General features: G+C 41.3%; 2 protein-coding genes across 2 annotated transcripts in view; one reads left to right on the forward strand and one right to left on the reverse strand.

The window, feature by feature from the left end:
• Cspp1 (centrosome and spindle pole associated protein 1) overlaps positions 1-242 on the reverse strand; it is a 97,244-nt gene extending 97,002 nt beyond the window's left edge. The window contains exon 1 of the mRNA XM_028769704.1: positions 128-242. The gene's annotated coding sequence lies outside the window, so the exon portion shown is untranslated. The remainder of the gene's footprint in view (positions 1-127) is intronic.
• The window catches only part of Cops5 (COP9 signalosome subunit 5), a 12,993-nt gene continuing 1,579 nt past the window's right edge, over positions 85-11,498 (forward strand). Inside the window, exons 1-5 of the mRNA XM_028768987.1 lie at positions 85-552; positions 3,086-3,320; positions 4,105-4,233; positions 5,142-5,207; positions 6,232-6,317. Of these exons, the coding sequence (XP_028624820.1) occupies positions 245-552; positions 3,086-3,320; positions 4,105-4,233; positions 5,142-5,207; positions 6,232-6,317 (824 nt within the window). The 5' untranslated portion in view covers positions 85-244. The remainder of the gene's footprint in view (positions 553-3,085; positions 3,321-4,104; positions 4,234-5,141; positions 5,208-6,231; positions 6,318-11,498) is intronic.

The following is an 11,498-nucleotide window of genomic DNA, read 5'->3' on the forward strand; positions in this document are numbered from 1 at the left end:
CCGAGTCTGCGCAGTACGAGCCGAGACGGCCGACCCCTTCCTGGCAGGTCAACACGCCCGCCTTCCGGCGCGAAAGGCTGTACCATTCCCACACCCATACTTTGCGTCCCTTGCAATTCACACGTACGGATTTCCGAGCCGGCATGTTCTCGTTTCATCCACAAGACTATTCTTAGCCGAGCCGAGCCAACCCTTAGAAAACGTTTTCTATGTCGCTGCGCCGCCGCCGCGCCCCGACGCGCGAATGGTCTGGACCAACGTCACCTCCGGTCTCAAGTGTCATGGCTGCCTTGAGAGTCTAGTGAGTGTGCACCCGTGGTGGGGAAGGTGCAAAGCCTGCACGCTGAGGCCCAGTAGAATAAAGTTGCATTTTGGTTGTGGAGACGACAGCTTCTCCGGTCCCTCGGCCATGGCAGCTTCCGGGAGTGGTATGGCCCAGAAAACCTGGGAATTGGCCAACAACATGCAGGAAGCGCAGAGTATCGATGAAATCTACAAATATGACAAAAAACAACAACAAGAAATCCTGGCGGCGAAACCCTGGACTAAGGAGTGAGGAGGTCCCTGGCGAGACGCAGGGGAGGGAAGGGATGGCGGGACTGTGAGAGGCCCGCTAGGGGTGGGAGATGAAGGGTGTGGAGAGCTTGGCCTTCTGAGGGGCGTCGACAGAATACTGGCCACAGTGGTTTTAGTCTGCCTTAGCAGTAGAGCCTTACCTGTCCTCTAGGGCCTGCTTCGATTCCCCTTTTAGAAAGTTTCTTGCCTCCAGGGGGTGTAAAGAGCTGCCTTAGGGTGCGACTCTCTCAACATGATTATTTTCGTAAATCTCATACTCTGCCTTGAACCTGATGACTACATGCAATTTGTTGCAGCCTTCAGTGGATCCCAAACTGAAAAGCGTGGCTGTTTTCAGAAATCGAATGAGCAGGGCATTGATCTAAAAAAAAAAAAAGCCATGACCTCTTGGGGTGATTTTTTTTTAGCACTTTATTCCCCCTGTAACTATTTTAGAGACATACCAAATCCTCTTACCAGTTCTCTAGAATACTACTACAACAATTCACGTAAGCCAGGAATTATAAAATAGCTTAGAGGCTATTTGCCCCCTAGCCAAATCCATGTATCTTTGGGACTGACGACAAGTCAAAAGATTCTTGAGGGCAAATTGTGCTAAGGAGACTGAAGAAAAAAACTACAAAAGATTGCTGTGTAAACTGTCTTGCTGTTTCCAGGTACTTTGCTTTGTTGGCAAAGCTGACTTTTAACTGTCAGTACTCTGTTTTCAGGGTTTACTGAGTTCTTAACTGTGAGCCTGGTACTGTCCTGATGATTTTCTTGTCATTTAATAATCATGACAGTCCAGTACTGTACTTTCTTTACCTTTCTGTAAATAGGAAAATAAATACATTCAGAAACTCACCTCATGATCATACTACAACAATGAACTTATGTGCAATAGACTGAAAATCAAGTCTCATTAACTGTCACTTAAACTCTTGACTGGTATTAGGAAACTAAAGTATCTAAACTTATATATAAGATAAAGGTTAAATATAGCTATTAATGATATCATGAAGATTAGATAAAGTAATCTATTAAAAAGTTCTGGATGAACCATATATAGTAAGAGCATAGTAAGGTTGTTTTCCCCAAGTAGATGTAGGAGCCAATTTTTAAATTTATGTCTTGATTTCTAAGATAGTCTCAGAAAGCTTGTGGTTAAAATCTAGCAAAAGCTGGAAGCTATATTTGGTTGCTTGCATCCAACAGGCCATGTTGACTCTGAATGACCTGCATAGATTACATGGCTGTTCCTAAAGCAAGCTGCACATTTTAGATGAATGTAAATTCATGACTTTCTCACCATCTATGGCTATACTTATGTTTATTTTAACATGCAGGGTACATCAGTGATTTTAAAATGTTGTTCAAGAGTTTAATCACATAGAATGGTTTGTCACAGAAATAAGGATACTAGATCTACTTTTTAATTCCCAAGATGCTATCAGAAGGAAACTACAAGCTAACACACTGTTTCTTTGAGAATATCTTAAAAAGCAGGTTAATAAGGCTGATAACAGTACCTTAGATTTTAGTGTTTCTGGAACTAAGCTAAGCCCTTACTGTGTCCTTTTCATACTAACAGGCGAAATACCTATTTATAGATATGTGATCTGGCATAGACATTAAGTGGCTCTACTCTCTCAGGGAGTGTCAGTGTAAGATTTAGACCTAAACAGGTCGATTTCAGAGGCCACATTTGTAGAAACTAAGTCCTCTAGCTCAGTGTGTAAGAGTACTTGCTATCAAGGATGTAGATCTGAGTTTAAATCCCCAGCATCTATGTAAAAGTCCATGCATGGTTATGTGTGTCTGTAAACTTTTAGCACTATATGGAAGGAAAGCAGAAAGAGGAAGGTCCGTAAGCTGGTCAGCCAGCCTAGCCAAAACAGTAAGGTTTCAGTAAGAGGCTCTGTCACAAGGGAATGAAGTAATAACATAGAGGAAAAGGAGCTGGGCATGGTGACAGCCGAATTTAATCTCAGCAGAAGTGGGTGATTAAGTTCAAGGACAGCCTGGTCTACTGACACCCAGGGCTATATAGAAAAACCTAGTATCAAAAAGCAAAACAAAACAAACAAACAAGAAAAAAAAGCTAGAGAAAGACCCCTGACAGCCTCTGTCATCTCCACACACCATCTGGTAGTACATTATTAAGCATGTACCACAGATAATAAGTTATTTAATTAATAACAAGGTTAGAAAGCTAGGCCTAAGAAGGTAATCAGCTATAATAATTCCATGTTGGTTGAGAAAAAAGACCTATGGAGTTAATCATTATTCCGTCACTTCATCGGCATATTTAAAATTTATTTAGACTATTTTCCCTAAGTGGCTGAGCCGACGACCTGTGTGACATGTTGTTTCCAAGCACCTCGAGCTTACTGCCTTTTTTTTCTTCCCACATTCCACACTCCTTTCACCACTATCAATTCCTTCAGAACTTACTCATTTTCACAGAAACTGTCTTCTGAAGTTGTACGTTAGATAAAAGCCTTAAGCACAGTGTGATTTTGTTTTGTAGTCACCACTACTTTAAATACTGCAAAATCTCAGCACTAGCTCTACTGAAAATGGTGATGCATGCCAGATCAGGAGGCAACTTGGAAGTGATGGGCTTGATGCTTGGGAAAGTCGACGGTGAGACCATGATCATCATGGACAGTTTTGCTTTGCCTGTAGAGGGCACTGAAACCCGCGTAAATGCTCAGGCTGCTGCGTATGAGTATATGGCTGCATACATAGAAAATGCCAAACAGGTAAAAATATTGTTTCTTAAGTTTAAAAACCTCTAAGAGTCTCAAGATGACTTCTGGGTTTCTGAACTTGAAGCTGTCCTTTTCACATTAAATTCTGTATTTTAAATTGAATAGTTTTATGAGAAATTTTAAAAGTCTTGTGAGATTTATAATATTGGGTTAGGGTAAGAAGTCCTTCCCAGATACATTTTCATTTTCACTATCAGTTGTGTTTAAAATAAAAACAAAAAATGTAGGCTGGAGATGTAAGTTCCTGGTAGAGTTCATGCTTAGTATTCATAAGCCCCGAGTTCAATATCTCCAATATCCCTCAAAAAAAACAACAAATTTATGAATGAACTATTCCTGAGTATAGTATAGTATATCTATTAATGGACTATAATGAACTATGTAGGCAGGTTTTTTAAAAAGCTATCTGCGTCTTTATGTGAAACAAGCTCTAGAATTGTTTCTTCAATTTAAAAAAAAAGTATAGTGTGTGATATGCAGCTATGTGCAGATGTGTTTATATTAATCTATAGAGTATCTGCGAGATGTTAGAGTGATAATGTCTGGGCTGAGAAACAGATGAGGGGGAAGATAGAGGAGGAGACTGGATACCCTTGTTCTTGTACCTTGATTGTTTTACACAGTGAGCATGTATTGTCTGTTCAGAAATTCCTTAACTTCAAAGCAATATGTGCTGTGCACTGTTACTGGACTACAGTGCTACATAAAACCTGTAAATGACAGTATCTCTGAGATTAAACCATATCTCAAGCAAGCTTTTTCTTTGATGTGTTAGGTTGGCCGCCTTGAGAATGCAATCGGTTGGTATCATAGCCACCCTGGTTATGGCTGCTGGCTCTCCGGGATTGATGTTAGCACACAGATGCTTAACCAGCAGTTTCAGGAACCCTTTGTAGCAGTGGTGGTAAGTACTAACTGGGGGCTCACTATTTTACCTAGGCTGGCTGACCAGTTTACAGACCTTCCTCTCCTCTCCTTCCATACAGTGCTAAGACTACAGACGTGCATATCTATGCATGGGTTTTTACAGGGATGCTTTCATTAAGTTCTTCAAGAAAATTTGCTAAAGAAAGAATACTGGAGAGGGCTGGAGAGATGGCTCAGTGGTTAAGAGCACTGACTGCACTTCCAGAGGTCCTGAGTTCAATTCCCAGCAACCACATGGTGGCTCACAACCATATGTAATGAGATCTGATGCCCTCTTCTGGTGTGTCTGAAGACAGCTACAGTGTATTCATATATAATAAATAAATGAATAAAATAATAATAAAAAGAAAGAATACTGGAAAACAGTGTGGTAAAGAATGAAGCTCTGGTGTTAGTCTACCTAGGGAGTCTTAACCTTGTTGTACCTCACACTATCCCATAGGCATTTAATCAGGGTTGACTGAATTGGAGAAGCAGAAATGGCTGGAACCTGTCTTGTTTTATGTCCAGAGTGTTTTAAATGCAATCTGGGATTTTTGGGAGGAAACAAACAGTCTTTCATCTCTTAAAGGGGATGGGAATGGGAGGGCAGTTTCTCCATTAATTCATTTGTTTAAAAGATATGGTCTTGCCAAGTAGCATGCACAGCTTAAATAATACTAAATAAATACTCTTTGATGATATAATAACTAATCAATAATCAGTCTAATCAATGATTTATCTGATGTATTCCTATTTCACTGAACTTCTCTAATTATTTTGGTTATTTTCAGATTGTTTACTAAATCGGTGTACGTGTATGTGGTGCTATATTGGTTTGTTTTTGGTTTCTGATGTTGACTCAGTAAAGTATGTGACTTATGTTGACTATCTGTCTCTTTGTAGATTGACCCAACCAGAACAATATCTGCAGGAAAAGTGAATCTTGGCGCCTTTAGGACATATCCAAAGGTAATTTGGATAGAGGGGCTATGAAGGGGCAATCTCATGTAGTTGAGATTAGCCTTGAATTACACCTGAAGAACTAGGATTACGAATGTGTGTCATCTCAGGGGTGATGTGTTCATGAGTACAGGCACTGGTCTACAGGTCAGAAGAGTCCCTTGGGAGTTAGTCGTCTCCTTGCACCTTGTTTGAGACAGGATCTTTTACTTTTCACTGTGTACAAGCTAGCTGGCTTGTGTGGATTTTATCTCCACTTTGCATCTGACCATAGACAGCTGGACATGCAGATGTGCACTAAGCAGGCCTGTGTTGTGTGGGTTGTGGGGTCCAAATCTAGCTTCTCACATTTATACACAAGCTTTTTTTTTTCCAGTGCCAATAGTACTAGGCAAGTACTCTACCCCTGAGCTATATACACAACCTGTGTAATATCTTTTTTTTGGAGACAGGGTTTCTTTGTGTACCCTTGGCTGTCCTAGAACTCACTCTGTAGACCAGGCTGGCCTCGAACTCAGAAATCCACCTGCCTCTGCCTCCCAAGTGCTGGGATTAAAGACGTGTGCCACCACTGCACAGAGTAATATCTTTTTTAGTGTAGAGGATTTTTTTTAATACAAAATTGCAAACTCTGCTACAGCTCATATCAAACAATAATATGTTTATGTTATGTATATATATATAATATTTTATATATATTATGTATATATATATATATTATTCTTGCCAGACAAAGGGTTTTATTTACCAGGAAACATTTGTGTACTCATGGCAATTTGACAGAGAAACAAGCTAAATTCATCTCCTTTCCTAAAAGGAGCCTGTAGTCAACAGTGTGTATCAGCACAGGTATACAGCGCCAGCAGTTGTCGCTGCCTCCCTAGTACATGTGTAAATCACCAGGCCCAGCTGTTAGTAAAATATTGATGTCTACTATTTTCCTCTCCTGAACTTGGTCCCATACATAAGAAGCTGCAGAGAAAACTTTGCTTTTTGTTATTTTCAGTTTTCTGTTTTCTTTGTTTCTGTTTAGGGCTACAAACCTCCTGATGAAGGACCTTCTGAGTACCAGACTATCCCACTTAATAAAATAGAAGATTTTGGTGTGCACTGCAAACAGTGAGTAATTGAACAGTTGTCATGGCTCTAGCTGTGGTACAACAGTAGAGTGAAGTAGAAAGTTTTGGAAATGTCAAGTGATGCAGACTCAACCATCCACTTCAGCAGAGTGCTTGCCTGCCATTCCCAAGGCCCTGGGTTCAAAACTCAGAAATCATTCAGTCAGAGATTTATTTCACACTTGACTCGGCAAAATACATTTCATAATATGTAATACCTTTGAAATATTAAGAAAAGAATGTGAATTTAGGATAATGCTAAAAGTGTTTAAACTAATAATTCTCTTTTTAGTTACATTTTTTTCCTCAATAATTAATCTAGCTCATTTTTTTTCAAATAACCATAAACATTTTTTTCATTGCACAAGATACTCAGATCATAATAAAATTAACAATTGAAACAAATACCCGGGTACAGCTTGACAATAACATGTTTGCTGCCCTTAAAATACACAATTTGGGGGTGGTAAGATGACATAGTGATTGAAGGTACCTGATGCCAAGGCTGACAGCGTAAGTGTACTGTTGTATAAGTGCTAACCTAATCAGTTGTACTACTGAAGCATCCGGCAGCCTAGCTTCAATCCCCAGGACCATACAATAGAAAGAGAAAATTCATTCCTGCCAGTTGCTCTCTGATTTCCACATAGTACATTTGTACACATGGTACTCATACACACACAATAAATAAATGTCATTTTTTTAAAAATGCCCATTTTACTCTTAGCAAAGCATGAGGGCAGTTTTTCATGCTTTGTAAATGTATCTGACCATCTTTTACTTCTGACCCAGGCTCCTGCCATCTGAAGCCCCAACATAGCACTCAGTACACAGCTAGTCTTCCTGAATCTGCCCTCACCCTAAAGGTGAACCAGCCGGGCTGGTCCTGTTAACATGTGTGTCGGAGCATGTCCTTCCCTCACAATAATGCTCCACCTTACCAAGAGAAAGACCCATAAGCCTTACTGCACTACACACATCTGTGATCTGGCCCGCTTGTCTCTCGTCATGAAGGTTTAGCCCAGCTGTGCTATTCCTATCCATTTGTCAGATGAGCTGCTGACATTCGTCCTTTCTTCCATGTGACTCACTAACTACTGTACATGAGGGCCTGTTTCCAAATCACCTGAACAGAGGATGATGCATTCTGATGACTTTGTCTCATAGCTCTTCCTGTCACATATGCCCCTTTCCAATTTCTTTCTTAGCACTGCCCCGCGGGATGATTTTGATTCCTTGCTATCGAGCAGAACCACTCACTGCTATGTCCTCACATTTAAATCATCGAAGGATGGGCTCTTTTAAAATGTTGCTTAAATACCTATTATCTAACGTCTCCTTTTCTCCATCTCTTATCCTGACTTTGAGGAATACCTTGACTACCCATGTGCTACTACTGCTCACAGTGCACAACCAAATCTGAAAGACTGTCCCTTCGTTCTCTATGATGTGGATCAGCTTCAGAGCTTCATGCTCACTACTCAGGCTCTCCACCACAGAGCACCACCCTAACCTCCCCAAATCTGTTTGAACTGTAGATACTAAGATGAGTTATGCCTATATAGACTCAACAAAGTATAAAAACTAAAGCTAAATTCCTTATAGCTTGTCCAGATGTTGATTTGTTTTATTAGTGTATATAAATCATACATATTTTCATTATGAAATTTGTGTGTGTTTATGATGTGCTTGATTATATTCCTCCCATTACCCTTTCTCCCCCCTCATCCCTGCGATCGCCTTTCCTCCTCCCATTTGTCCCCTTGATGCTCTGTTATCTTCGGTGGTTTTTGTTATCTGTTTCTTTGGTGACCCAGTGAGTTACATTAAGGTTGCTTACAGAAGCATGAGCAATGTGTTATTTACAGTGAGCATATCACTAAAGAAAGAGCCCCGCCCTCCAGCATCCATTCATTGTGAATAAATCCTCAGGGAAGGTGGTACCTTGGGAGCTCCTGCTCCCACGAGACCCAGTGTTGTGGGAGTTTCATAGAGATGATCACAGACGTTCTGACTGCAAGAGTGGCCATGTTGTTCCTGGAGCCAACATTCCACACCATTTGCCCTCCCATCCTCAGCTCTTATATTCTTTCTTCTGTGATGTTTCCTGATCCTCAGGGAGAGGGATGATATTGTTGACCACTTGATAGCTGTCAATTATTTTAATCACAATGATCAGTTAGGAGTCTGCAGTTACTGCTTTCCACTGCAAAAAGCAGCTTCTCTGACCAAAGCTGACAGCAGCAATAATATACAAATATAAACATGGTTATTAGAAGGCAAATTGATCGGCATATCATATCCATTTAGTAAAATTACATCCGTAGCTTCTCCACTGAGGCCAGCCGTGGGCTTTTTGCCAGTTTAATGATGAGGAAAGGATCCCACTTTCTGTAAAGTAGATCTCAAATCCAATCAGGTAGCAGTTGCTTACCCATAGCAGACTTGCCACTGTTTTAGTAGCATATTTTGTTTGACAGGTTGGTCTCATGTCACATGGGATCCAAAACAAGGTATAAGTGTTGATGACAGTTCTTCCCCAGAATCTGTATAGCATCTCCAAAACTAGCAGCAGGATGAACCTGTTCCCAGTTCCTGCTCAATTTCTCTGTATCCTGTGTCTTAGTTACTGTTCTATTGCCATGACAAAACACCATAGCCCAGTCAGCTTATAAGAGAAAGCATTTAATCTCTGGCTCATGGTTCCGGAGGATTAGTCCATGGTGATCATGATGGAGACCAGAGCAGCAGGCAGACATGGGGCTAGAGCAGTAGCTGAGAGCTTGTGTCTGATCCATAAAAGAGAGGCAGAGGAAAAGAGAGGGGGCTAACTGAATGGTGGGGACTTCTGGAACCAAAAGCTCACTCTCAGTGACACACCTTCTCCAACAGTGCTGTACCTTCTAATTCTTTCCAAGCTGGTCCACCAGCTAGGGACTGAGTATTCAAATATATGAACCTATGGAGTCCTAATTCAAACCACTGCATTCTGTGACCTACCACGTGAGGTCTTCAGCAGTAGGATCTTTGATGCGTTAAGTATTTAGACCTAGATAAAAGTAGAATACAGATGTTTTGTTTTGTTTGGCCTTGTAGTAAGTGCCAGGCTTTGAACCCAGAATCTTGTGCATGCTGTAGTACCCCATTACTAACCTACATTCCCCACCTTCCAGGGTTTTGGTTGGTTTGGTTTGGTTTTAGTTTTTTGAGACAGGATCTCTCTAGCCCTGGAACTCACTCTAGAGCATGCTGGCCTCTAATTCAGAGATCTATCTGCCTCTGCCTCCTGAGTACCAGAGTAAAGGGGCATGCTACCACACTCACATACCTGGCTATTGTTGTCTTAAGACAGGTTTTCATATAGCAGGGCTGGTCTTGAACTAACTTTTCTACCTCCTGAGTGCTGCCACACAGCTCCTTGTTTAGGAGTCTTAGCTTTATATAATACTCAGGTTATGTGGAATGAACTTGTAGCACAGCCAGGCTTTCATGCATAATAAAGATATGTTCTAACAGAGTTCTGTATAAACAAAATCACAAATAAGTAGAAGCATGATTTCTTTAATGTCAGAACTTTAAAATCTCACTAGCTGCAGGGCGGTGGTGGCGCACGCCTTTAATCCCAGCACTTGGGAGGCAGAGGCAGGCGGATTTCTGAGTTCGAGAGTTCAAGGCTAGCCTGGTTTACAGAGTGAGTTCCAGGACAGCCAGGGCTATACAGAAGAGAGACCCTGTCTTGAAAGAAAAAAAAAAAAATCTCACTAGCTGCCTTAACCTTTCACTTCTAAAGCTGACCTTTTCACTTCAAGTCCTAGAGGCCCGTCTCTTACATACCTTTCTGAATGTCTATTTTGTGTGTAATAATAAATACTGAGATGTGAGTAATAACCATAGCATTTTTTAAAAGCTTCTTTTACCTTTATTCATTTGTGTGTATACAAGTATGTGGGTTCATGTACCATGATCAGAATTAAATATGCAAGAGTTGATTCCTTTCTTTCATCATCTGGGAATCAAACTCAGGACATAAGTCTTGGGAGCATGTCTCTTCCCACAGAGCCGACTCTGCTTTTGCTTGCTGTGCAGCTTCCTGTTAGCTTTCCGTTACTGTGACAAAATGCTTCTGAGAAGGAAAGTTTTATTTCCTCAGTTTCTCTTTTCGGTCTTCAGTCAGTCTTGGTCCAATTGTTTCTTACTCACTACATCATGCTGAGAGCATGTTAAAATGAAAGGCTCTCGCTTCCTTCCACCAGGTCCCACTGCCTAAAGTTTCATCCACCTCCATTGTCTCTGTGGCTCAAGTGCTCAGCACTTTGGAGGACACCAGATCCCTAGTAGAGCACTCATTAGACCTCTCATTCTGCTTCCTTGTCCGCTGAACACACAGTAAATCAAAACATAGGGAAAGCACTAAAGATATAGACAATGCTTAAAGAAATGTCCCTTTGTCCTCATGTGTGCCTTTTCTTCCTTTTTTGAGTCAGGGTTTCTTTGTATTCCTGTCTGTCCTGGAACTCACTCTGTAGACCAGGGAGGCCTCAAACTCAGATCCATCTGCCTGCTTCTGCCTGCCAGGTGCTGGGATTAAAGGCACGAGCCACCACCACACCTGGCTTCACATGCACATGTATCTTAACCTTCAAAGCCATTCTGATGTCAACATTTTTTTTCATGGATTATATATTTTTACTTCATGTGCATTGGTGTTTTGCCTGCATATATGTATGTCCGTGCAAAGATGTTGAATTCCTTGGAACTGAAGTTACAGGCAAGTGTGAGCTGCCATGTTGATTGCTAGGGATTGAACCTGGGCCCTCTGGAAGAGCAGCTAGTGCTCTCAACCACTAAGCCATCTTGCCAGCCCCTATTCCACACTGCTGAACCTTGATCAAGAACTACATTGTACCCACCTTTCTTTATTTTCAACTTGGTCTGAGAGAAGTGGCCTTAGTGTCTGAGCCTTTTTCTCTTCCTGTCTGCCTGCTCCACAGGCTTCCTTTCTGGGTAGCCATCCTCAGTTTCTCTTAACACCCAGATGTACTGCCATAGCCAGATTTCTGAAACTCCCCTCTCCTTTATCACTGCTCTTCACAGACACCTATGAGTCCCAAGAAACCAGAGAATAAAGGTTAAGTTTACTAGCTCTTAATGAAATAAATGTTTTCCGCAAAGGAGACCACAA

The sequence above is a fragment of the Grammomys surdaster genome, unplaced genomic scaffold, assembly GCF_004785775.1.
Source record: "Grammomys surdaster isolate TR1022 unplaced genomic scaffold, NIH_TR_1.0 64, whole genome shotgun sequence".
Classification (NCBI taxonomy): Eukaryota; Metazoa; Chordata; class Mammalia; order Rodentia; family Muridae; genus Grammomys; species Grammomys surdaster.